At 25.6% G+C, this 27,706-nt stretch overlaps 1 protein-coding gene across 2 annotated transcripts; it reads left to right on the forward strand.

The window, feature by feature from the left end:
* Positions 1 to 2,046: 2,046 nt before the first annotated feature.
* On the forward strand, positions 2,047 to 27,164 carry LOC129976574 (mismatch repair endonuclease PMS2-like). 2 transcript variants are annotated; one of them, XM_056090208.1, is made up of 24 exons: positions 2,047 to 2,162; positions 3,190 to 3,383; positions 5,516 to 5,602; positions 6,209 to 6,311; positions 6,832 to 6,934; positions 7,721 to 7,890; positions 10,398 to 10,476; positions 11,209 to 11,309; positions 12,364 to 12,463; positions 12,749 to 12,833; positions 13,824 to 13,903; positions 14,129 to 14,210; positions 14,353 to 14,402; positions 18,385 to 18,475; positions 19,096 to 19,208; positions 20,215 to 20,830; positions 20,919 to 21,024; positions 21,128 to 21,164; positions 22,038 to 22,168; positions 24,161 to 24,330; positions 24,603 to 24,640; positions 25,526 to 25,630; positions 26,450 to 26,485; positions 27,027 to 27,164. In XM_056090208.1, the coding sequence occupies exons 2-24, from the start codon at positions 3,248 to 3,250 to the stop codon at positions 27,090 to 27,092; spliced, it is 2,685 nt and encodes an 894-aa protein (XP_055946183.1). In that variant the 5' UTR covers positions 2,047 to 2,162; positions 3,190 to 3,247; the 3' UTR covers positions 27,093 to 27,164. The 2 variants fall into 2 exon arrangements, with proteins under 2 accessions (XP_055946183.1, XP_055946184.1); XM_056090209.1 differs by lacking the exons at positions 26,450 to 26,485; positions 27,027 to 27,164 and adding an exon at positions 26,261 to 26,412.
* The last annotated feature ends 542 nt before the right edge of the window (positions 27,165 to 27,706 follow it).

Genomic DNA, 27,706 nt, shown 5'->3' on the forward strand with positions numbered 1-27,706 from the left:
TTTTTTAATAATTTAGTCAAAACCTTAATTCTAAAAGATAAAGTAGGTATATAAACTATATAAGTTTTAAGGATTTTCATCATCCTTTATAATTTTTTTACACATTATCTCAGAACTATTCATCACTTAGTATTTATCCACTCATTTGAATCAGTTAAAACAATATTAGTATAGCATTTTTTAAGGTGGAGTAAATGTTTATTTTGTTAATGGTTTGGTTAATTAATATACATTTGTATAATACAATAATGAATGCTTGTGAAGCAAATCATATTTATTTCATGAATTATTATTAAAAATCAAAATGAGAAGAAATTAAGCTTAAAAAAACTAAGAAAAAGAAAAATTTCTTGAGAAAATGTAAGTGTCGAATAAAATATGACTTAAATATTATGCAAAAATTAACAAATGATATTTAACAATTTAATTGAAAATTCTATTGACTAATTTAGAATACACTAATATTTTTATATTAAATTAAAAAATAATTTTTATTTTTTGAGATTAAAAATTACATTCCAAATTTTCTTTAAAAGTTTTAACTTCTGTGCATTATTATAAATGTAGAAAATTCAACATTTAGAACAAATTTATCCATGATATTAGAATTTTTAATACAAATTTTCTTTTAAAATATTATTACACCAATCGTATAATTAGAAATAATTTATTCTATTACCTTTTCAAATTTAGTTTGGCTACTTTCAATCAAAATTCTGATTTTTAGCATTAAAAGAAGAATTAAATTGCTGTATGCATAAATAAATGTATTGAAAAAGTACTTTTTAAAATCATGTAATATTAATCAGCTTATGCATATAATTTTTAATTCAATATAAATCTTATTTTAACAAAACAAAAATTAGTTTTTATTAAATAAAAAATATTGAATATTTTGATGATTCCTTTGAGGATTTTTGGTTATCATACTTTCTTAACAGAGAATAAGCCATATTTTATCAAAAACTTAGCTAAAATTATATATATATATCTTTACAATGCATATTTTTACAAGTATGAATTATTCAATTTGAAAACAAATTTTAAAGAGTTCATCATGCACATTATCAACATTAAAATAAAATAAAAAAAAAAAAAAGAATGGACAAAACTGCAAGAAAGAGATTACAGATTTTTACTATTGCAATTTTTAGACCACAAAATATAAATGCTTTATTGCTACTATAAATACTAGCAAATAACAAAATCTTATAAAAAATGTTTTAAATGTTCTATAACACTAATTTATTACTTAATTAGGTAAAAATATATATAATTTTTTAAAAGCATCATTTAAAAATTTTTTAGCTAATTTTTAAAAAACATTTAGCTTTGTACAACAACAAACAAACAAAATATGGGCATTAAAATTAATAGTATAAAAAAAACTAAAATACTTTCCAATGAATACAGCAAATTGCAAGAAATAAAATTAAAACTACATCGAATTTGTATTCCAAATAAAGCATCATTTTTAGCTTCCATTAAGAATTTAAATGAAACTTGTAAATTCATTCCATTACTTTGTGAAAACTTTAAATTTCATTTAACAAACCAATAGAAGATAGAATTTAATTATGAGTTAACATATTAGTTTCTTGCCATTTAATTAATTATAAATAGAAGGCGCCTGTAGAAAATTCAGCTTTCCCAAGTTCCCACTGTACTCAGCCACAGTCAACATTAATTTCTAGTCAAAAATTAGATTCCTAAAACGTAATTATGAGCAAAAATAAATATATTATAACACGGTATTATTCTTTTATTAAAAAAGATCGTGCATAAATAAGGTCTGCCTTCATCATAGATCCAACCGACATTCGTCCACACTCCACCCTATACATTCCAAAAATGCGCTTCATTCTTGGCGGGTAAATAAATTTTCAAATTTTGGCGAAAAAAGCTTTTCCGTAAGCAACCATACATCGATTCCCCCATTTCCATCACTACCGGAATGAAATCCGTCCTCCAGTGCTGCTTCCCCCCACTGCTCCCCCCTTTCAACTTCAAATGGGGGGTTCAAGCGTCCTCCGGTTAACGAGTCTCAAACAAATAAAGTTCCGCGCTGCATTTGACAAGTTCGCCTGTAGTTGGATTAACTATAATACACAAATCAGTGTAGTAGAGTTAGAAATGCTAAATAAATATATTATTTTTAGGAAGTTAGTATTTTAATCACATAAATAATAATAAAATCTAAATAACAAAAATAATTGCTTTATAAACTTATAAAATACAATTCAGAATTTCAAATTATTAGTATATTCAATGATGATTTAATTAATTTTAATTATTTGGATGTAGTAGATAGAGTATATAAGGAAGTAATTCATTCTTGACTAATTCCAGATCTCAAAATATTTATTATTTTCAAACTTGAGCAAGATCTCTCTAAATGTGACAGTAATTGGTAGGATCAATGTGATTTTCAGAACAGTAAGAGAGTTTAGTTATAGTTCAAACATATTATTCTTAAATACATTTTGTAAAGTTGGGATCTTGAAAGGTGAAACTTGCAAATTTCATTACCTGAATCAATAAAATCATTCTTGTCTTCTGACTCACATTGAAATCTTTGCAATATTTAAAAAAATTGTTTTTAGTCTATTTGTGAATATTATCTCATGCTTTTGATAAGTATCATTTTTTTTAAAAGAAATGTTAGTGTTTTTTACTATACCTAGAACTATTTTGGTCATTCTAGCTATCTGCAAGTGTAACGAGACTTAACATGTATAATTTTGTCCTAAATTGGTCAACAAGAAATATGCACATATCCCAAGATAAATTCATATAAATATGTATTATTTTTTTTAAAAAAAGAACGCATTTTTAATTTGCATAATCATTTACCAGCGCAAACCATATGCTTTCACATTCCTCTAGTGCTGTTCTTTTTTGTGGTAAACAGTTACATTAAAAATTTATTCATTGTGACTATACATTGATAAAATTTTATGTTCTATAAAACATTACATTAAAAAAAAAATATTAGAATTACTATTTATTCAGTTTTTGCCATTAAAAATATTATATTATCTAGTATTACTTTACAAAATTGTGCTTATTATAATTGTTCTTATGAAATTGTTTTGTTTCACTCAAAAGATATGCTATTATAATATTTATTTTCATTTTTTATATTACTATATTAAATTTCCTATTTTAACATTTCCTTTTATTTTATAGGAGATGATCAATATTATGAAAATTATTTATCTATTGTAAAAGTACAAAAAAATTTAATATGGAATCGGGAAGTATTAGGCCAATAGATCGAACTAGTGTTCATAAAATTTGTTCTGGACAGGTTGTTTTAACCCTAGCTGTTGCAGTAAAAGAATTGGTGGAAAACAGTATTGATGCTGGTGCTACAACAATAGGTAAGTATAGTTTGTGTATTTTCTGTAGGCGGTTTAAGGTCACATTTTTTACCTCGTTATTGGTTGTCTGGTACCAGTAAGGCGGTAGAAAATGTGACCTTGAACTGCCTACAGAAAATATGCAGACTATAATAATATTTTATTTATTTATTTTAAGCAGAGCACTAAAGTGGCAATTTTATTTCAGAGTTTATAAGAATCAAGTATCTATATAGTGTTTTTTTTTTCTTTTAAATTATGACTGTGCTATTATGTGCTTTAATAAAATTGAAAATGAATAGAAAACTCTGTGGCATTACTCATTAATGAAGCATTAATATTTTCTGGAGCACAGTAAGAATCTTTGCAAATTAATATAACAGATCAGTTCTTTATACAGCTTTATTTATGCATTCTTGGAATAAATTATTAAATTCCAACACTATATTTTAATCCCTCATATCTAAATTTGAAAGAAATCACTTTAGTTTTGTTACATGCAGTCAGCTCTCAGATCATCAAATATCAATAAGACAACTCTAAAGGGTTGTCAAAGTCCTTACATTTGCTTCAAAAACTTGCGTATTTTTTTGTTATATCTGTTGATTAAAAGTTAGATGATTCGATCCAAATAATGATATAAACCTTTTTTTTTTATCAAATTTTTTGTGACAATTTAGGAAGGATTTATTTCAACCCATCTGGCATATTATTATTATTATTTACTATTATTATTCTGTTATTACCTCCATTTTATTTCACCTGGCAGAAAATATAGAAAACTTCAATGTTAAGCAAAAATAAAAATTAGCAACCAAAGGCCAAATGTTTTATTTGTACATAAAAAATATTGGAATAAATGATGTTTTTTATTTCATAAAGATGTTATTAAAACCCTGGCAATAAGAATCATTTGGCAGTCTCAGTCTTTCTCTTTCTTTTCCCTGCACTTTTCTTTTGATTTATTTTATGAAATTATTATAATTTAGGCAACAGCTTATTCATAATCCATTTAATTGTAATATCCTTAAAGAGAAAACATTACTTTTTTATTATGCATTATTTATGTTTTTATTTCTCTTATTATGTAATTTATCCAAATGAAGATGAATAAGTGTACTTTGCAGTGCAATTTTAGACATGGATTGATTAACAGGTTTGGAATCTTAAATTAATAGGTAATGAGATACATCAATTTACATGCTATATCCTGTCCATCAATTTATATGTTATATGTATATTATTTATTATTATTTATTACTGTTATGAGTTTCATTTCATATAATTAAATTTATACTTCAATTAAAACTTTTTATATGTACTTGAATTAAGTATCTCACATTTTATATGAGAATAAGTAAACAGAGATATCTTTCGTAGATAAATAAGGAGTATTTCGACCTTTACAAAATGTCTTCTATGGTACTATTCCTTTCTATCTGAAGAGCTATCATAAATTAATTTTATATAACACTGAATATAAGTTTATTAACAGCAGTATTACTTTATTATACATGGAATTATCACCTGCTGTTTGTAAAAAAATATGATACTACAGAATTTTTTAAATTAGATTATGTGTACAGAAAGAATAATAGCCTTTCTAAAAATGGAAATAAATATATTTTGCATATTAACATTTCATAATCTTGAAATTTATAATAAATTGATTAGGGAAAAAAATTTCCAGCTTTCCTTTATTTGTAATGAGTTTTTTGTTTATGTACTTTTAATTTTAAATCAATTCTGATTAGCAGAAACTCTTAACTTTATTTCCATATTAATTTTATTTTATATTCTTATATTGAGTTGTTCAGGTGCTTTTTAAATTTATTATGGTTTATTATTTTCTGTAAATTAAATGTAAATTTATTTTTATTTAATTCTAAAATCAAGCTCTTTTATTTTTTGCTGTAAATACTTTATATATATATATATATATATATATATATATATATAATATATATATATATATATATATATATATATATATATATATATATATATATATATATATATATATATATATATATATATATATATATATATATAATCTTTTACTTATTTTTAAGTAATTAGAAACTTTTTTGTAATTTTTTTAATATTGAATGAAATTTAAATTGACTATTTTCTTTTCATTTAAAAAAAAATAGAAGTGAAATTAGAAGACTGTGGTCGTAAATTAGTTGAAGTTAGTGATAATGGCAAAGGTGTTAAAGCTTGTGATTTTCAAAATTTAAGTAAGTATCTTTCACTGTTTGCTTTTATGAAACAAAATGTCTAAAATAATATTTTTATAAAAAATATTTTTAAAATAATATTTTTATAAAAAATATTTTTAAAATAATATTTTTATCAAAAGATATATTTAAAATAATATTTATTTAAAGTAATTAATATTATTATTTAAATAGCAATGACTTTAGTAGTAGAAGTGTTTTATTGGATATTCTTACAATATTATAAAATACTGCTTGAAAGAATAAAAAGTAAATTAATTTTTATCATCATCTAAGTATAAATTCTTGCATGTAATATGACTTCTGAGTATAAGAGCTTGAATGTAACATGTAAAGTGGGAGAAAACACATTTTATTCTGAAATAATATTAGCTCTTATATTTAAATTTGATATAAACAAGAAAACAGGTTTTTAAAAAATTTTAATGCACTAAAATTTCATAAAATATTTTGCATGTAGAAATATTTTATTAAAGTATTTTATGAAAGTGGGGAAGAAAACAAAAGAGAATCTGTTGAAATTTGAATCGTAGTATCTACAGAAATTATTAATCTATAGAAAAATTAATTTTTTCCCTAGTAAATTTATCATGCTTTCAATTACAGCTCTTAAGCATCATACTTCCAAAATAGCTGATTTCTCAGATGTACCATTTGTTTCAACATTTGGATTTCGGGGAGAAGCTTTAAGCTCCCTCTGTGCTCTCAGGTATATCATTTAAAAATCTTTATTAAAATCTTTTACTTAACTTGTTTCGTATTTGTGAAGATGGAATTTTATAAGTGCTTTTTTTTTCACTAACTTCCTGATGTGATTTGAATTTTGTGCAAGAATGTGTTCTCAATAATCTATTTTACAATATTTCCCTATGATACAATTTTCTACTTTTAACTATCAATTGATTAATGTGTTCTGGTAGAACAATTTGTTACCATGGCTCCATAATAATAATAATGTACTTTGATATGATATAATATGATTTTTTGGCTTAAAGACAAAAAAAAGTAAAGCATAATGAAAAATCTTTTAAAAATCAATTTTATATTACAATAGTAAAAATATGTTTTAAAAAATGTTCTTATTCTGCTTAGTTTATGTAATAACGCCAGGACTTTTTAATTATCCTGATAATCAACACTTTTCAACATAATCAGAATTGAATGTTGGAAATTGTATCATTAAATTTTTGTGCACCCTCTCATTTACTGCTTTTATTTTTTTTTATAAGTGATCTTGAAGTAACCACTCGTGATGCTGACTCAGAAGTTGGAACTACTTTAACTTTTGATCATAATGGTATTTTGATTAAAAGTGTCCCAACACATCGGCAGGTATAGTTTTATGTTGTTTTTGAGATTTAATGCTCTAATATTTGTAAATGGAATTCATGAGGTAGCAAATGTTAACTATGGTTAAAATGAAGAATTTATTAATCTATTTCAGTTTCATTTAATTTTTTTCAATTTTTTTTAATAAAAGGAAGAACTAATTTCCTTTCTTTAACCAAAATGAAATTAGTGTAGTAAAATGGGAAAAAAAAAAAAAAAATCTTGAATTTTCCATGTGATGTAATAATTTAATAATTTCTTTTCAAAGATATTAAGTTTCAATAAATAAAATTTTGAATGACAAAGACAAAAAAGTCAATTCATTTCATTACAAATATTTCTTTGTATAATTTCATAGTTATTTTTTTCTTTTATCATTGTAATAATATGTAAAAATGTAAAATTTTACTTGATGAATGAATTTAACAAATAAAAAAGAATGCTCTTATAATGTAGGCAGGATTGTCTTATTTTTTCCCTATGTTAGTATTCTTAAGTTATATTTTTTGCTCTTATATGCATTTATTTTAAGATAAAAGCATTTTTATTGCTTAAAGAATGAAACATGCATCTATATCTCCATATTTGCAAAATTTTTACATTTATGCGAATAATCAATTCAAGAATTTTTATGTACTAGTTCAAAAATTATATGTAATTAAAGAACATTTTGAAATTTTATAACAGAGCTAAATTATTGCTAACAGAATCATTTAAATTCTTGATAAATTTATGATTTTTATGAAATTTTTTACACACTTACCCAATCGAACCTTATTTATTTTTTAGGTGGGAACGACTGTTACACTAAAAAACATTTTTACTACTTTTCCTGTTCGTCACAAAGAATTTCTACGTCATCTTCGCAAAGAATATTTGAAAATGATCCAGCTTTTAACTGCATATTGCCTTATTAGTATTAATAAGAGAATTACTTGCTGTAATACTTCTGAAAATGGGTAAAAAAAATGGAATTCATTTAATTCTAGCTGGATAATATTAAATGTTTATAATTTTTAAAAATTAAAATTAATGTAATTCTAAATTTATAACTTATTTGGATGGTTTGAATGCTTGATTTGGATGTTTTTATAATTAAAAAAAAAAATCTATGTAAATCAACATTATGTAGCAATATATAATTTTTGTTTATAACTTAATGGTTTTGCATATATTTTCTAAATTTGTATAGCATAATCATTAAGTACGGATTAAGGTTAGCAAGAAATAATATACCCACTTCAGAGGGCACTAAAATGCATTCTATTGGTCCAAATAAGACAAAAGTTGAACTACAGATTCTTCAGATGACGTGCTTTACATTTATTAATTTAAAAAAGATTAATACAAAAATTCACCAACAGAAGGCGCTGTAACACAAATAGCCTTTATTTGCATATATTTGAAACATAATTTGCATTACAGCGCATATCTATTACCATTTTTCCTTGGATAAAAAGAATGTGGATTCTGCATGAACATTAGTTTCTCCTCTGCTCGTCATGCCTTCGTTGCAAGAAAAAGCGCTTCTGGTGAAATTGTTCTACCAGAACCAACAAAATTCCGTTGCAACGCTAACGGAATTGCGTCGTATGAAGCAGATAGGAAGAAGTCCAATATCTCCAGGTGCCTTACGCAAGATGATACAGAAATTTGAAAAAAACTAGACAACTTGGCATTCTTCCAAATAGAGGGGGGGGGGGGGAATCCCGTCTTTCAGCGTCAAAAATGTTGCAACCGTGCTCATTGAAGCCAGCAGTTAGTCACCGCATAATAGTGTGAGTTTGCCAGTTGTTTCCCGTGTTCTGGATATGCCTTATTCAAATTCTGGATATGCAAAAATCGTACTGCAGATTTTGCATTTTTATCCATACAAAATCAAGTCTGTGCACCTGTTGCAGGATGGGGACTTCGAGGTCCGTAAAAATTTTGCACTTCAGTTCCTTGCTCGAATGGTGATTAGCAAAACTTGGTCATGGATCATTCTGTGGAGTGATTAAGCCTTTTTTTGCCTCAATGGGCAAGTTAACACCCACAACTGTCGAATTTAGGCCGAGGAAATCCCTCACGTTATCCAGGAACAACCCTTGCATCTTGAAAAATTGACAGTATGGTGTGATTTTCTGGTGGGAGTTTCATAAGACATCCTCCGGAATGAGGTGATCACTTTTGTCTAGTGGTTATGTTATACAGCTACGGATCCTGACGTCGCGGGTTCTGTCCTCGGAAATGCAATTTCCACATTGGTGACCTTGATTCTGAACTAAAAAGCGCAACCTTCGTGCAGCTGTCATGGCGCCATCTACCCGCAACAAAAAAGCAACCAACGCAAGTCGACAAACTCACTTGACGCTGCAAAAAGTCGTCAGACACACTTGACGTAGCAACCAAAAAATTAAGTCGGCAGACTGACTTTACGCAACAGCCAACATCACCACTTAACAGCAAAAACTCACCATAACGCTTGGCGCGTTAATATCGTTCGTCTCTCCGTCGACTCACTAGTGGGGGAGTATTGTGGTGGTAGCTTCATAAGCCAGTTAATAGCCTCCGGACTGGTTATGTCTAGTGGTTATGTTACGCGACTACGGACCCTAACATCGCGGGTTCTGTCTTCGGAAATGCAATCTCCACATTTTTACAGCTACCTTTATCACTGGACCGTATTTCTTTGAAGAGATAACTTCAAATGGAATCCAAATTTGTTGCGTCACAGGACAAAGGTACCATGATATGCTGAGGGATTTTGTAATCCCAACTCATCTACAGCATGGATGCCTTCAAGACATCATTTTCATGCAGGATGGTGCACTACCTCATATTGATCGTCTTATAATGCGATTGTTAATACAGCATTTCACAGAAGCATGAGTTATCAGCTGTCATTTCCCAATAGCATGGTCTCCTGGCTCGCCGGACTTTACCCCTTGCGACTTTTGGTTGTGGGTTATTTGAAGGATAATACCTATTGTCAAAGGCCACCATCTCTACCAGATCTAAAGGACAACATTCGGCACCATATTCTTAATATTCCGGCAGACTCACTACGTTCATCTATAGAAAATATGGTTCTCCGATTTGAGTATTTATTGAAAATGAAGGAGGACATATTGAGCAATTTTAATTTTACTTTATTTAACAATTATAAACCATATTAAATGGTTTTATGTGTATTAAAATGCCATCTAACGGTGAATTTGTGTACTATTTTTTTATTTAATAAATGTGAAGCACATCATCTCAATAATCTGTAGTTCCAATTTTATCTCATTTGAATTAATAGAACACATTTTAGAGCCCTCTGAAGTGAGTAACTTATTTCTTGCTAACCCTGTATTATACAATTTTAAAATTTTATTATTACAGATCTTGTTGTGTATTTTAGTCATAAAGCTGTGTTAAATAATTATATGTATTATTTCACAGTATTCCATTTCTGATTTAATTACTTTTCTTTTGATTCTAGAAGGAAGTCTGTAGTTTTATCCACAAATAATTGTCCAAGTTTAAAAGATAACATAGTTTCCATATTTGGTGATAAACAGGTATGTTTATTTAGACCCCCCCCCCAAAAAAAATCCAGTGACATCAAAAAAATATCCAAATTATTAAAAGAATTAGACAGTTTTCGATTTTATTTTAGCTTCTGTTTTCTAAAAATTTAAAATTAATTTCATTTTTATAATGTCTTTTGTTTTCATTTCTTAATATTATAAATTTTTATTTTGTTATATGTGATATTTTTTTTATACATTAGAGGCTTATCTTGAAGAAAAAGTAATCTTTCATTACTCGTTAGATTTTAAGTGTAGTTTTAATAGAAACAATTCATTTCTGGTAATTAATAATTGTATTCAATTTATTTGTTCTATTTCTATGTTTTACTCTATTACTTTAAAGAGTATTCTCTCTGATAGAAGAGAATTTTGTATGATATATTGCTTAATTTTAGTGACTTTGTATATAAAATGTTTTTTTTTTTAATCTGCTTTGACAAATCTAATGAAAATATTCTCAAGAAAAATATTATAAAATTATAATTTATTGAGGTCCCCCCCCATCTTTAAGAGTATATTATGATGTGTATACACTGTAAGAAATATTATTAAATTTTTAATGAAATTTTAAAAAATCCTTTTTTTTAATAAAATTAATAATCGAAGTTATCTTTAAAGCAAACTTCTTACTTTATGTGAAGCTTTTAATGAAATAAGAGTATGTTGAAATGTTTTTCATTAAATTTGTTTCATTATTTAACTTATTACATTTATACATAGACGAAGCAGTTAATGGAAATAGTTCAACATTCACCTTCTAAAGAAATTTTGGATGAATATTTTCTTCCTGAATCCTCTGCAGAAATAAGTAAAACATTTAGGTAAGTCAATTTTCATTAAATAAATGTGTATTTAATTTATACATACTTTATTAAATTACATTTTTAAAAGTATGACATCCCCCCCCCTCTGTTTCTTTTTCTTTCTTTCTTTATTATTATTTTTTTTCCTGCAAATGAATACTTGAGCATTTTTCTAAATTTTATCATTCATTTCCAATTAATTGTTGTTCTTTAATTAACATTCCAACAATTAAGTGTCTACTTTTTGTTTTGCATTCATATTAAATACTAATGTAAAAACCATGCCTATTTTGGGAAAATTTAAGAAATGCTGTTGAATGAATTGATTAATGCATCTTTTGTATTTTTATAATACTTAGCTATGTCCTTAGAATAAAATATCTGTAAATATTTTTTATAAATGTTTAAAAATTAACTGTAGTTTTTTTTTTTTTTTTTTTTTTTGTGCTTGAGATTAAAATTTTCTAATTTTTGTCTTAACTTTTAACTAAAACTTTTAGATAAAATTGAACAATGATAGTTATTTTGTACTTATAGTAAGATGAGAATTCTTGCTTCCTCTCAACAATGTTTGGTTTTTAAAAGCAAAATTTAATGTTTTTAGATGTGTTGATCTAATTAGCACATTATTATAACTTATAATCTTACATGTTTAAATAGGTATGAAGTTGGAGTTAAGCAAAATAAAATACAAAAGCAAAATGAAATATAGCTCTTCTTTTAAATGTTATAAAAATTCAATTGCCTTATTATTCCAGTATTAATAATTGCAATATATTATATGCCATATTTTATTTATTCACTTCCACATGATAATATTTGGTGACATATAACATATGGTGACATGGTGCAACATATTTCATTTTCGCACACTGAAGTTTGTTTAAAATAGTGAAATGAGAATCTGTAATATCATTGCTTATTTCTAATTTCATAAATGCCTGTTAGATGGAATCATATTTATATAATTTACTTGTGCTATATTTAGTTTTAATACCTGATTTCTAATGTCTGATTATTATTTGATTGGAAGTTATTAATTTTGTTATTATGCCTAACATTCTTTTTGTAGACTTGAAGGATATATTTCAAATAGCATTCATGGAGAAGGAAGAAGTTCTACTGACAGACAGTTCTACTTTATCAATGGACGACCATGTGATTTACCCAAGGTTTTTAACATCTTTATCATTTCTCCTCCCCCCCCCCCCCAAATGTAAAACTGAAACATTAAAAAAAATTAATGGTTGGAATATATTTTTTATATTAAACAGCTGATTTATTAATATTACTTTATCAAGATTATATTTTAGAGGTGTTTTTTTTTTTAATATTAACAATGTTTAAATTTTGGTTGCTTGAATTATGCTCAATTTTAAACATTTTTATTTATTAATTAATGTTAGCATTACATATATTGTTCACTTTTCAATTTTAATTTGCATTATTTTTTCCAGGTATCAAAATTAATTAATGAAGTATATCACATGTTTAACAAAAACCAATATCCATTTGTCTTATTGAATATTAATTTAAATGAAGGTATGAATCCATTTTTTTATTTATTTATTTTATTTTATTAATTTTTTTTGTTATATAAATTACTTTTTAAGAATTTGTTTAAGTGTTGTTAAAATGGAAAAAAAAAAAATCAATTTATTATCTTATATAGTGTTCAGTTTGCTATTTAATGAATTGTAAAAATGAAATATTTATTTTTTTAAATATAATTAATCCAAAAATCATTCCTAATTTTTCTTTCTTAGAAAATAATTTAAATTTAATCTTATTTTTATAAATCCAGTATCATAAATTTCATTATTTTAATTTCCTTTTCTTCTCTAATCTGGAATATCTTTAATTGAACAGCAACACTTATTTATATTTTGTTAATTACTGCTGAAAATTATGAACATTACGTGTGCACAAAGCTTTTAAAATAAAGATTAGTATCCTGCTTATTTTCTTTTGACTCAGATATCACTAAATCTTGACTTTTCCTGATCCCTGAATTTTAGTGTTTTTATTTTTTAATCCAAAAATTGTTTTTATAGAATGATAAAGTAACATCTTTATAAATATAAAACACCTTTTATCATTATTTAATATCATTTACAGTATTTAATTTTTTTTTATCTAGAGCTAAAATTAACAAATTAGTTTTAATTTTGCTGTTTTAATCAATCAAACCCATAAAATTAACTTATGCTTCATGCATCAGTGAAACAATATATTGTATATGTATTTTGATTACATATTTGCAGATCTTTAACAGAATCTTGAATGAAAGGCATTAGAAATTTAAAAAAAAAAAGAAGTTCATAATATTTATTTATTTGTTTTATTTTGTAATGTAATGCATAAAAGCATTTGTTTGATGTAATTTAATTGATTTATATATAAATACTTTTTATCAATAACAATTTACTAACGAACTCAGAATCTTATCTTCATGGATTGTGTGAAATATATACAATGATTTTCATTTGAATAATTCTTTTAAATCCTGTATTATGATTTTTTTTTTATCAGGATGTGCTGATGTGAATGTTACACCTGACAAGCGGCAGATATTTATTCCAGATGAAAAGGTTTTACTTGCTTTAATCAAGGTTAGTGTGAACAGTAATGATCATTTTAAAACTAATTATTTGTTAATTAATTATTAAAATATTTGAGGAAATCTATTTTCTTTTGCTTCTTTGCATTTAGATTCAGATTTCAGCTCTTCATTTATAATATTATTATAAAGAAAGATCTTCCAAATAAATTGCTTAAACTGGAATGAATTTGTTTGTTTTAATAATATGCTAATTAGTGATATAATCAACTTTTAGGCAACTCTGATTGGAATGTATGGTAGACAACCTGCTCAAATGAATGCTTCAATCCTATCATTTGTTTCACCTAAGGAAAAAGGTTAGTAGTCTCTTTTTTTCATTAATTAAAAAAATTACCATTTATATAACTAATACATTGCATTTTTTTGAAACTCATAATGTTGTGAAGTATTTTGCTTGAAATTCTAACTTCAAAACTATTTTATTCCTTCATTTTAAAGTCCCTTCTCCAACAAAATCACCAGAGAATTCAGACAAACAAGAATTAACTGTAAGTAATTTTCTTAATTTTTTAAAAATGATTATATGATTTAAAATTAATTATTAATAGCATATATATAGAGTGAGTTTGATCTTATTTACTTAGAGAAAGAGGAGTGATGAAAAAGCTGATTGGATCATAAAACATAATGGCAATCCTGTCCTTTATCTTACCATTTGAAAATTATGACAGATAATGTGTTTATGCTACTAATTGGAAAAAATTATTAATTTAAAAAGCTGCTGACAGATATGTATGTAAAATATGCCCATATTTCAAAAGAACAGGTAAAATTGTTGCATTGTTTTCAATCTTTAGCTATTTCCTAAAAATTCAACTCTTGGATATTATATATGTAATTTTTTATTTTAGCATAAATTTCATGTTTTGGATGTAATTCTGTTTTGTATTTGTTTGTGCCTAATTTATATATTTTCACCCCTTTAAAATGTTACCTTTTTCAATTAATATAAGATGATTGAAGCATCTTCTCAGTTGTTGTTGATTGCCTTGTGATATCTTGTGTTAATGGGTGTTTAACAAGAATTCAAGGTATATGCTACCAAATGTATGAATGAATAATGCAAAACAGTAACAGAAAGAGAACTGCTTCAATACCTTATAGAATGTTACCAAAACTAAGATGCAATATATTATCAGTGCCAAGCATAGTGAAAAGACAAACTGAAGTATTATGTGAGAGGAGCATTCATTTATAGTAAAGATGGCAAATTAACTTGCATAGGAAAGCTTATGAAAAGTATATCCTTTATATTTTTGATTCTAATAAAAACTGAAACAAGAAATGAATTTTATTTTAAAGTAATGAAAATGCATATGAAATTTGACACAGAAGATTTGGCCATGTCAATTTTGAATATTTAAAAGCAATGTTATCCAAATATATGTTTAGAAAAATTAAGCTTGAAGCAAAGCTTGAAATTTGTGATTCTTATATCAAAGGGAAAATGATTTACTCACCATATGAAGTTTCATATTCAGAGACTACAAAAGTTCATTAGAATCTTACTCATTGATTAATGTAGATTAATGAAAATAGCATCCTTAGACAGTAAGAAATACATTTTGATTGTCATCCACCAAATTTCTAGAAGATATTTTGTTGAATTGATAAAAACAAAGATGACGTTGCCAATGTACTACAAAAGTTAATAAGTAAAAGAGATAATGAGCTGAATTCAGCAGAAAAAGAATAAGGATTGACAATGGGTCAGAATGTGTTAATAACATCATAAAATAATATTTTACACAAAAAGCTGTATATTACTCCCCAAGAGTAGTGTTCACCAACCAAATTTTATTCGAAAAATTGAGAGCTTTCATGATGCTGGATTATTTCTTGAATTTCGAGCAGAAACTGTTACATCAATAGAGTACATATGCATTATAACACTAACTAAAAGTAAAGATAAGAAACCATTGGAGTTGTTGAATGGGAGGGGGAAAACCTTTCCTATGACATGTAAAATCATTTGGTTATGTTACATTCTACAAAATATTTAATAACAGAAGACATAAATTCTAAATAAAATAAAAGAAAAACCTTATCGCAAATTCTAGAAACAAAAAAAGTTGGGAATTTTGCAGAATAGGATATATGATACAGAAAAAAATAGACATGACCTAAAAGAATTGGCAAAGAAAAAGTAAGAAATTAGACCAACAAACTACTTAGGAACCTGATATTCAAGAACAAATATAAGCACAAAATTTACAAAAAATAATGATGAACAAACAACTAATGATGAAGAAAATGGGAATCAAAATGGTTTCAAGCGGCTTACTGTGGAGAGAAGCCTGCTATCAAAATATAAAGCTTACAAAGTATATGCCATCAATGATATTACTCCAGAATTAATTAGAAAGGAAGATACAACTATTTCACAAAATAAATGGAAAGATGCTATGGACAAAGTAATCAACTCATTTGAAATACATTATGTATAGGAAAAAGTGAAAAGATTACAAAACAAGAGAGTCATCAAAAATCATTAGGTATACAAAATAAAAGAACTGGAAAATGAAAAACTTTACTTGGCAAGATTTGTAGCAGTTGGATGTGGACAGAGATGAGGCCTAAATTTTGTAGAAAATTTTTATCTTATAATAAAATTTGGATTTGCAAAAACTCCTTCTGAAAATAGCAGCATTGAAAAAAATCAGTTGTGAAACTTTTTGATGTTAATATTGTTTATTTCAATACCTTCAATGAAGAATTATTTATGAAACCATCAAAACGCTAAGAGCTGAAATATATATATATTCATTTTATTTGTTTCTAAAATGTATATTTTTTTCTTTAAAATGTTGCTAAAGAAATTTCATCATAATATCTGGATTTAAATCTGAGCTACAGGCACAAAAATCTTGGCGAAATATCAAATCAAATTGTTGCCAAAATTTTTAATGGTGAACACTGCTCTAACTATAATATTTCAAACTTACCAAAAATATAATGTATTCATTCCGTCTGCTTTTGAATAAGCCTATAGTAAACCATATCAATGGTCTAGTTCTGAAGAAATTTAGTCTTTTATTTGCAATATATCACTAAAGTCGACGTTCATAAAAAAATGTTTAAAAGCTCAAGAGAAACTATTGTTTTTTCTAATTTTAATTTCCTGTCCACCTTAAGCGTGCTGTTTTAGTTACGTTCAGAGAAACAAATTTTAGAGACAAATAGGTAAAGTGGAACTTTTATTAAGTTATAAGTTTATAATTACAATGGGAGCAAACTAATTTGCATATTCATATTTGAAAGAGTTCGTATTGGTGGATATGCACTAAATTCAATTTCTCACCATTGTTAAATTTGCATACTTTCTGACGAATTTCTGTTTTAAAGGCTGCCGATTTCAGAGATGTATTGTAAATGAGAAACTAAACTTCTCCTGAACTAGAATTCTGATATGGTTTATTGTAGATTCAGTTTTTAATTTGATGTATTGTAGCTAAAACAGTATTTGCGGTATTTAATGTTAAAAATTTAGGCAACAGTTCAATTTTGCTAAGATTTCGGTGCTTGTAGCTCAGCTATAAATCAGAGTATCTTGATCAAAATGGTGTCATCTTATTGGATTTTCCCTATTCTTTCAAAGGGTGTGCTAATTTTAATTGTAAATCTGTTGTAGGTCTGTCAGAATCTTTTTATTTCCTCATTTTCTTGCATAATTACTTTATTCACCATAATTTGCAAAGGATTTGCCCCGTTGTTTTTATGATCCACATGAGCAATTTTATCAGATCTTTCATTTGGCAGATTAAAGTCAAAATGTTGTATAACTGCCTTTTATATTTTCTTAATTTTCATTAATTGCTTGAAAATTTTTCATTTTTCTAAGATTTTCTCTTTAGTTTTTTAAATTTACTTTTAATATACTATTCAGTGATAATGCATTAAAATTCTGTTGATTTTATTTAAACTATGCATGTTTTGAAATTTTTTTTAACTGAAAAATTATAAAACAATTTTTGATTAATTTATTTTTTTTAAAAAAATATTTTATTATTAAAAGAATTTAGAATTTTTTACACTTAAAAAAAATGTAATTATAATAAAATGTGTGCATTGATAAATGTATTGAATAAGGAAACAAAAATTTGTAGGACCTTAAAAAAAATCTTTAATGGTACATAATATCTGTTTGATCAATCGGAAGTGTGTGGAATCTATCAACAGCAGAATTTTTCTTCTTGTGATAATAGAGACGCTGAGTTTTAATTTAAGTTTAGAATTTAAAAACTAAAAGGACTTTGTTCTCCTAGGAAAGAAGAGTAAGCATAATCTGTATAAAATATTAATAATTTAATTTTAAAGCTTTTTTTTTAAATTACAAACTTATTTTGCCTCAAAACTGACATACTTTTTCTAAAAATTATTTTGTTTTCTTTTGCATTCTTATTAATGTATTATAAATTTTTATTACATACAGTAATCCCATATTGCATTAAATGTTGAATATTTTTATAGAGTAACCAAGATTCTTCTGTGAAAAGGAAGTTTCAAATTAGTTTTCCATCTTCAGATGATGAAGAAAATCCACTTCCACCATTGTTTAAAAGTATGTATTCATTTATTTCAATTTCACAGATTAAATTCCTATTAATTTTAATTTGCATGTATTTTTTTTACAAAAATAAGTAAGTGTCTCATGTGAGATAATCATTGAGCTTTGCTTTATCATCTCTATGCAGTATCAGTATTTATTATTTAATGGCATATTATTTTCAGAATTTAGTGTTAATTACTGAAACATTAAATTTTTAATGATGGCACTTATTAAAAATGCTTTTTTATCCTCTGTTTTATTTATTCATTCAAAATATATCAAATTTAAACTGATTTTCATTATATTTTGATCATAACATGTTTAGACAAATGTAAAAGAATGATATAAATGACAAATTTTGAGCAATATAGTAATGTAAAATAGGTATTTTTAATGAAAAGTTGCTTATCTAAAGTCTTTTTTAGATTATACTAAAATTTTTCACTTATTATAAATATTGAAAAATTTTTGCTAGATAATCTATTTCTACTTGTCTTTTATCTATTTCATACTGTTGTGTTGTAAATGCATAAAATTGTATTTGATGCTATTTATTATATGTGTATTAATCATTAAAAAAAATATCTAATTTCTATGTATAAGTTTTTTTTTCTATTTTCAATTTATATTAGGTAAAAAAAGGGATGATTCAGCAGATGTGGGAAATGATCCTGAGTGTTTATCTTTGCAAAACAATATTATGCAAAACTGCTCATTTACAACTTGTTCAACTAATTCAACTTTGGTATGTAAACTTTCATTAAACTAATTTTACAATTTGTACCAAGATAACTAATTACCAATGTAAAAATTTTGTTGATTCCATCAATTTGTCTTTGAGTTTGTTTGGAAGCCTTTATATATATATATATTGAAAAATTCTTTTTATTATCATAAATATACAATACATTGCTGCAAAATAAACTTCTTTTCTTATTCTGTTATTAATTTTAAGACATGAATATTTAGAATACATCACAGAGTGAATGTTCATAATGCTGATTTTATAGCCTTTTTTTATTATTATTTTTATTCTTTACAGTACTTTGTTAAATTCTACTATTATTTACTTAAATTCTTATTGAAATGATTATTTAGTTTAAAGTTATCACCTATTTTAAAATGAAATCATGCTATTTTGTGTTATAATTCATTTTTAACTTTTTTTTAAACTATACATTTTTGTGAAAAAAAGTAATTTATACCCCAATTTTGCTTTTTTAAAAATCTCTTTGGTAAATGTAGGTTTAAACATTGAATGTAAAATCAATACTAAATGAGTTTCCTTTATTTGATTCTTGATTATTTTAAATTTGAATGATTAAGCAGAGCAACTGCCCAAACATAAAACTTGATTACACGAAATTGTGAAATTCCAATTATTGCTGCCCATCTTTACAAGAATCCAGTTGTTAACAAGATAGGTTTTTAAATGTAATTAATTGTTGCTTGGAATTATATAATGAATGCTAGCAATAACAATTATTTTTACTTAAATATTTGAAAAGTAATTTAGGTAATTTAGCATTAAAAGTTTAAAAAAAATGTTTAAAATGCCTTGGATTTTATAAAATATATTCTCTTTATGTTTTAATAGCTTTGAACATAACAATGCTTTATTATTATGTAAAGTATGTAATAGCTGTATCACCCCCGAAAATCTTCTATATTTTGATGTTCTATATTTTTTGTTAAAATTATGACATGGCCTGTATCTTTCTACTTTACTTACTGTTTGTTCCTATTTTTAGGTTGAGGTATCTTCCACAAAACAGTATGAATCTAGCACACAAATTAAGAGACCTGCAAGTAAAATTGCTGGGAGTATTTCTAAATTTGCAAATAAAATTTCTGAAAATGTAAACTTTACTTTGACTTTGCCGCTGAATGAAGATAAAATGTTTAAATCAAACTCTCCCAAAAAATCTGGCAGTAGTAAACTCTCTGAAGTTCTTAACATGGCTAGATTTCCTTCTAAATCTTCTAAAAATAACTGTAACCAAAATTCTTCACTTTTAATGAAAGAACCTCCATTTAAGAAATATGACAAATCATCGAATGCTAAACAATTTTTAAACTATATTGAGAAATTTTCTGCTTCTCAAGGAATTAATAATTCAAAAAAGAGTAATCAAGAAATGCTTGTTGATCAAAAAGATGTAACTGAGGTAGACAATGAAGTAATTTCAAATGATGTTGATACTGATTACAACGAAATCTATTCAAATAATGTCAAAGTTGATAATAATATTAATTCATCTGCTGAAATTATGGAATCATCTTTTGATGAACCTATACAATGTAAAAGAAATTATAAAAGCATTCCATTTGATATGGAAATGATCAGACAGAAATTTGCAAAAGAAAGTGAGTATTTGAATATTTTTAAATTTATGAAATATTTCTGAATAAAATGAATATGTTATAATATATTATTGTATATTTTATGGTTTAGGTGATCTTGAAAATAAGAGTAAAGCATGTGAATTTAGAAAATTCCGATCAAAAATTCTTCCAACTGAAAATCAAACTGCTGAGGAAGAACTAAAAAAGGAAATAAGGTCTGTTTGAGTTTTCTTAAAATAAGATCAATAATGACTTGCATTTTTATTACCATTTATTAAAAATTTTCATTCTTATATTTTTATATTTTTTCTTTTATAGAAAAGAACATTTTTCTCAAATGACAATAATCGGACAGGTAAATTAACTTCTACATGAACTAGAGTGTATTAATGTTTTCTAACTATATATATATTTTATAATCAGAATTCATATTTACTAATATAAGGGGAAAGAGCAATATGCATTATATCTATTGTATTTGAAAGAACCAAATTCTTGGTTGTGACATATTTTTTGTCTGCATTATAAAATTTTCAGATACTAAATTGACTCTTTCATTTTGGTTTAACTTCTTTTTTCAGGCCAATAATAAAATTAAATTTAAAGAATTTAGTATAAAAGGTTTGAGTACTGAAGATAAAATGAATTGTATTGCATTTAATGCTTTAATATTAGTATCATTTATTGGAGAAGTTCATTAGATGGATATTACAAAACTTTTAGTAATCTAAATTAGGGAAATTTAATTTAAAATATGTAACATAGTTTGTATTTAGAATTTATAAGTGCTATACTGCATTGTCAGTTTTAGTAATTTAATGTTAAATAATGACCTTTACTGATTGTAAAATTATTTAGTATAAGGAAGCATAATTAGAATAATACTTCAATAAATATTGCCATATTTTGATAAATAATGTGAGCATTGAAATTAATTTCAAAGGTATGCATTTTGTCTTAACAGTATTTTATAATATGATTAAGCATGTTTTGAATTTTAAAAAGATGGTGAATGCATATTTTAGCTTTTTTCTTCTTTTTACTAAATATTTTTCAAAAGTCAAAAAGGTTTGAGATTTTCTTTTTAATTCTAGGAAAATAGTACTATAAAACATACTTTCAAAAGTTTAATTATGTAAATACTGGGATGATACTAAATATGGATATTTACCTATTTTATTAATTATTTCATTGTAATTCTGTTTTTTTTTTTTTTTCATTTATATAGTTTAACCTGGGTTTTATTATTACAAGGCTTGGGGATGATCTCTTCATCATTGACCAGCATGCTACTGATGAGAAATATAATTTTGAACAGCTTCAGAAAGAAACAGTTCTTGAAACACAACAGTTGCTTCAGTAAGTATAGTTCAAGAATGCAACTAAAAGAGGTTCTCAATGTTGTCATAAAAGTTCGTATTAAAAAAGTTTTGTACTTAATATAAATGTAACATTATTATAAATGTAAGCAAATATTAAAATTTATTATGCTACTCGATTTTTAAACTTGAAATGATTATTTATTATGTACTTCCTCTTTTTATATTTCAACATAATTTTTGTCTAAATTATTTTATATATATATGTTTAAAAAAAAAATGTAATTTTAGTTTAAGTAAAGTAAATTTACTGCTGGCATACTTGAATAAAATTTAGAATATGAAGCAACCTTATTTGATGGTGAATTTGGCTTTGCATAGGGTTTCTTGGAAATATACTAATTTTTCTGATAATTGCTGTTTACAAGGAATTTTTTTATTATTAGTAAATATATATGAATTTCAACTAATTGTTTCTATTTGTTCCTCTTTTTTACAATAGAAAGGTGTCTTCATAAAAAATTGCCATTTCACAGATACAGCTTATTAGTTTAAAAATACTTTTCTTTTAAAAAATTTCCGAGTTTCTTTTGCACAAATATGCTTATTTACTCCAATTTTTTCTTAATGGTTACTACCAGATTCCCACAAAGCTTTTTAATTTCTAAATTTTTAAAATATTGTTTTTTAAAAAAATTATACTTTACTTTTGAACAAATATTATTTTAATTGATAGTATTATTTTAGGTGGCCTAATTGGTATATTATTTTAGACAATTAATTGCCAAATTTAGCATTAAATTTAACAATTGGCAAAAATTTGTTTTTAAATGCAATTTTAATATTTAGAATATGAGCTGTTTATTTTGAAAGTGGGGAAAGTCCATTTTTGAAAAAAAATGGCGATAATGGCAGTTATAGATAAAAATTTTTATAATCTCTGTATGAGTAAAAAATTTATAGTAAAAAAATATTTATATTCTAGTATTTTGAAGATGGAAGTTTTAGCTCTTAGCAGTATTGAAAATCTGTTTATTTTGAAAGTGGTGCAAGTCCATCTTAGATTGAAATTATATTTGACCGAATATATTACGGCAAAATTTAGCTCTGGTTGCTCTATGGTGAAGGAAATGTGGCTGTTTGACATCATGTCTGTAATCTAGGGTGTTTCTATTTATCCATTTTTGATATTGAAAATCGGTGGTTGTACAGTATTTTATAATAAAAAGTATATCTTAATTTTGTGTGTCGATAATAATGTTTACTTCCATCACTGATTATTCAGTCCAGTGACAACGAAATAAATATCATTGATCACAAATTTTTATTGTCAGGACATTCATTTCTACTGAACGATCGTGATTTTGGAGTGGAACTATCCAGTAACTACTCAATTTAGAAACCAGTTCCTTGCATATTCCTCAGGATTACTATAAAGTAATACAAAATTGTTGAAAACATAATAAATTTTTAGTACATGAAATTGAACATGGAAATTTATTTTCAACCCAACCTCTGGAAAAAGGGGTTTTAAAAAGAAAGAAAAATACCGATGGAGGTACCGTGAATTGATTAACTATATGCTGGATCAGATTTATAAGGGATGCACCATACAAAATGTTCAACAAAACTTCGATAGAACGAGATTTTGAATTTAAACTTATCGATTTGACAACACAACGAGGAAGGTAAATAATTCCAATTAATTTCCCAATTAAATGAATGATTGCAATAATTCTTTAATTTTGAAAGTGAGGCAAGTTCATTTAGTTATAATCGAACTCTTATTTTTTTAGTCAACACTGTAAATATTATTGGATTTTAAACTTACATTATCTGGTTCCACAAAATACAAAAAAATATATCTATTAATACTAACCAACATTTTTAAATTTATTGAAACGCAAACCTTTAAATATCCCGCAATGACAAAAAATGGACTTGACCCATTTTCAAAATAAATGGCTCATATATGATAGTAAAATTTTTTATGTGCATTATTATTGTACTGAAATATGAAATTATTTTATAGACCCCAATCACTCAACTTGACTGCTATTTCTGAAACCATTTTAATAGATAATCTGCATGTCTTTGAAATGAATGGCTTCAAATTTAAAATCAATGAAGCAAATCCATCTGGGGATCGAATTCAATTAATATCAGTTCCTGTGAGCCACAACTGGAGGTTTGGAAAAGAAGGTAATAATAGGAATACAACCTATCAAATTTCCCACATTTGCCAAAATGCATGCTGAATTATCCAAATACAGCACTTTCTGCTACATTTTTATACTTTTTGGCACCTAATACATTAATAGGATGGTGATATTTTGCACCATCTCTAGTGGCTGTTAACTGTTGCTTTTGAAATATCCCTAAAGTACCATTTTTTGTCATTGTTTAGTTTTAGATTTTAATAACATGTTTCAATCTTTAGTTTTAATGATTTTAATGTGTTCTTGCTTTTGCAGATGTTGATGAATTGATCTTTATGTTGACAGATAACCCTGTAAGTTTCATTCATTGCATATTTCTTCTCTTTATAGATATAAAAATAGTCACTTTAAAAGTAGTATAAAAATAGTCACTGTAAATTAATTTCATTATAATCAGGGTTACAGTTACTGGTAATTTAGAGATACAGATATGCAGCAATCTCTATAATTATTTTAAAATTCTATTTTTATTTATTTATTTCTTTGTTCATTCAATTTCATATTATTTTATTTTGCATCTTCTATTGTGTTCTTTTCCATGTTAACACTTTACCGACCGGTAGCGGTTCGAACATACTATGCCATTTCACCGCGCTGGGGAGCAAACGTCGAATAATCGACGACCGGTTGGTAAGCGCTGAGAACAAAACGTCGATTAATCGACGGCCGGTTGGTAAGCGCTGAGAACAAAACGTCGATTAATCGACGGCCGGTTGGTAAGCGCTGAGAACAAAACGTCGATTAATCGACGGCCGGTCAGTAAAGTGTTAAGAATTCTCTTATAAAATTTATTTAAAATATTTTGCTAATTGCGTCCTCTTGTTAATTGTAAACAGCAGTGTAGTTTTCTGATGGTGTAATGATTTCAATTGCTGACAATTTGCCACTAATAGGCCAATCAATATAAATTACCACTGATAAAAAAAACTAAATTTCATAATATATATACAGTCCCATGCTCTTTCTATTAACATATTCTGCTGCCAAGAATTCTTTTACAGCACACTGAGATGTTTCAAACGAATCTATAATTTGTTTTGTCATTTACAAAATCACGATACATTATGTATGATATGTATTAAATATGATGAATTAAGGATATCAGGAATAAAATAAACTTTTTTTGTATGTTTTGTATGTATTTGAATGGATAGTTTAAAAAAAAATATCTCTCACAGGCTCGTATGGTTCGACCATCAAGAGTTAATCAGATGTTTGCGTCAAGGGCATGTCGTAAATCTGTTATGATTGGTACTGCTTTGACCATTCCTTTGATGAAAAAGGTAAGCATTGGATCATTTTAGATTTCTTTCTTAATTATATTAATCGGAGTGATTGTTAGGAATCCTAATCTCAGTCTCAGAATTTGCATCTACACTATGATTTCTACTGTTTCAAGTTAATAATTTTTTGTAGCATTAAATTCTTTTAAAGCTTATCTAAATTAACTTCTATTAATTTAATCAAGAGTTTTCAAGTTTATCAATTTTCATTTTTCTAGACAGAGACTTGCTATTATACTATTTTTAGACAATACATAATTTTATTGGGCATACAAGAAATTTCTGCAACTTTTATTTTTAAATACTTATTTTCGATTTTAATGTAGTTAAGAAGTCTATAAGATTTTAATAAATTCTTTAACTAACTGACTGTTTAATTCAACAAGATTCATATTTTTACAAAAAAACTCAAGACATTTGCTATTTTATCAATAAGATATAATATTGAAAATTATAACTAAGATTGATTTAAATATTATTTACACCAATAAATGTTTTTATTCCAAAACGTAGTGAAAAATATCTGAACCATTTATAGCATAGCTTTACATTTTAAAACTAAAAAAACAAAAATAATAACATAATCATAAAACAAACAAAAATAAATAAATTATAATGTATTTCAAATAGTTCCAAAAGGCTTATACCGTGATTGCAAAAAGAAAACTAACCTCTGGGATTCCCCCTTCCTTTTTGAGGAGAAAATTATTTTTGGAAAAAGAAATTACTTGATGGATAAGTTTCCTTCATAATTATCACTTAGTGTTTGTTATTCACTTTTATGTTTCAACATATTTAGTGCTGCATTTATTATTACAGCTAGTTACACATATGGGAGAAATCGAACAGCCATGGGTGAGTAATTAAATTTTTTTTTTTTATTTACAGTCATAATAGAGCTAAAATATTATATCCATTTATACTTATATTGTCACCCTATGAAAGGCAAATTGATATTAGAAATATTCATGTGATTTAATTATATCGTTTTTTTATTCTAAAGTTGATCCTAATTCATTAAAACAATAATTGATCTAAATAAATAAAAAAAAAACTTATTTATTTTAGTTTAAAATTTCTATGAGACATAAACTCACACTTGAGTTAAAATTGTTGCATTGCATAGGATACTTGTTGCACCCTAAAATACTTTTTTTCTTTCACTTTTGTTCTATTATAGCTTTTTATATACTTGCTGCTAGATTTTTCTTAACTTTAGTATTATTTATTATTCAGCATTGAGAATATTAAATAGCTTCATGTTGATGCTTAAAATTCTAAATAATTACATTATTTTTCTTCTAATATTATTTTTGTGTATATTTAAATCATGTTTGAGAAACATCTACATTTCCAAGAGTGTAATAGCCACTAATTCATTACATAATTTTTTCAGAATTGCCCACATGGACGGCCTACAATAAGACATCTGTTTAACCTTAATCTATTGAAATCCATGTAAAGACATGCACAATCATTTTTACCTTTTTATAACAATTTGTACATATGAAGAATAAATTATTTTTTTTAAACACTGAAATCGGATAAAGTGTATTTGTTTCAGATGATTTACTCATTTTAATATAAGAACACAAAGTGATTGGCAAACAAAACCTTCACAAAAATATTGTGAAGCTGATATTTTAATCAATATATTACCATTGCTAAGAATGCAACTCTTTGTTTATAAATGACGATTTTAATAATTAATATTAAATGCCAATTTTATGAATTAAACTAAGATGCAAATATATATATATATAGCTATGCACAATATAAATTTCCTTCCTTAAGCTATATTATTCAAGCAATTATTTCTAATCTCTTTCAAAATTCCTTAGATACATCAGTTTCTTGATATGTAAGTGTAGAAAGAAGGTGGAGAAAGGTAAAGATAGAAAAAGAAAATCTTTTAAAACCGGTTTTATAATTTGTAGTGTGTTTTAACAGATTCCTAAAGTAGTGAATATAAATTGATAATTTTATTACATGCAATATACTTTTTTTAGATACTAAATATTTTACTCAACATTAAAAAAAAATCAGTAAGTATTAGCTCTTTAAAAACTGAATATT

The sequence above is a fragment of the Argiope bruennichi genome, chromosome 7 (genome assembly GCF_947563725.1).
Source record: "Argiope bruennichi chromosome 7, qqArgBrue1.1, whole genome shotgun sequence".
Taxonomy (NCBI): Eukaryota; Metazoa; Arthropoda; class Arachnida; order Araneae; family Araneidae; genus Argiope; species Argiope bruennichi.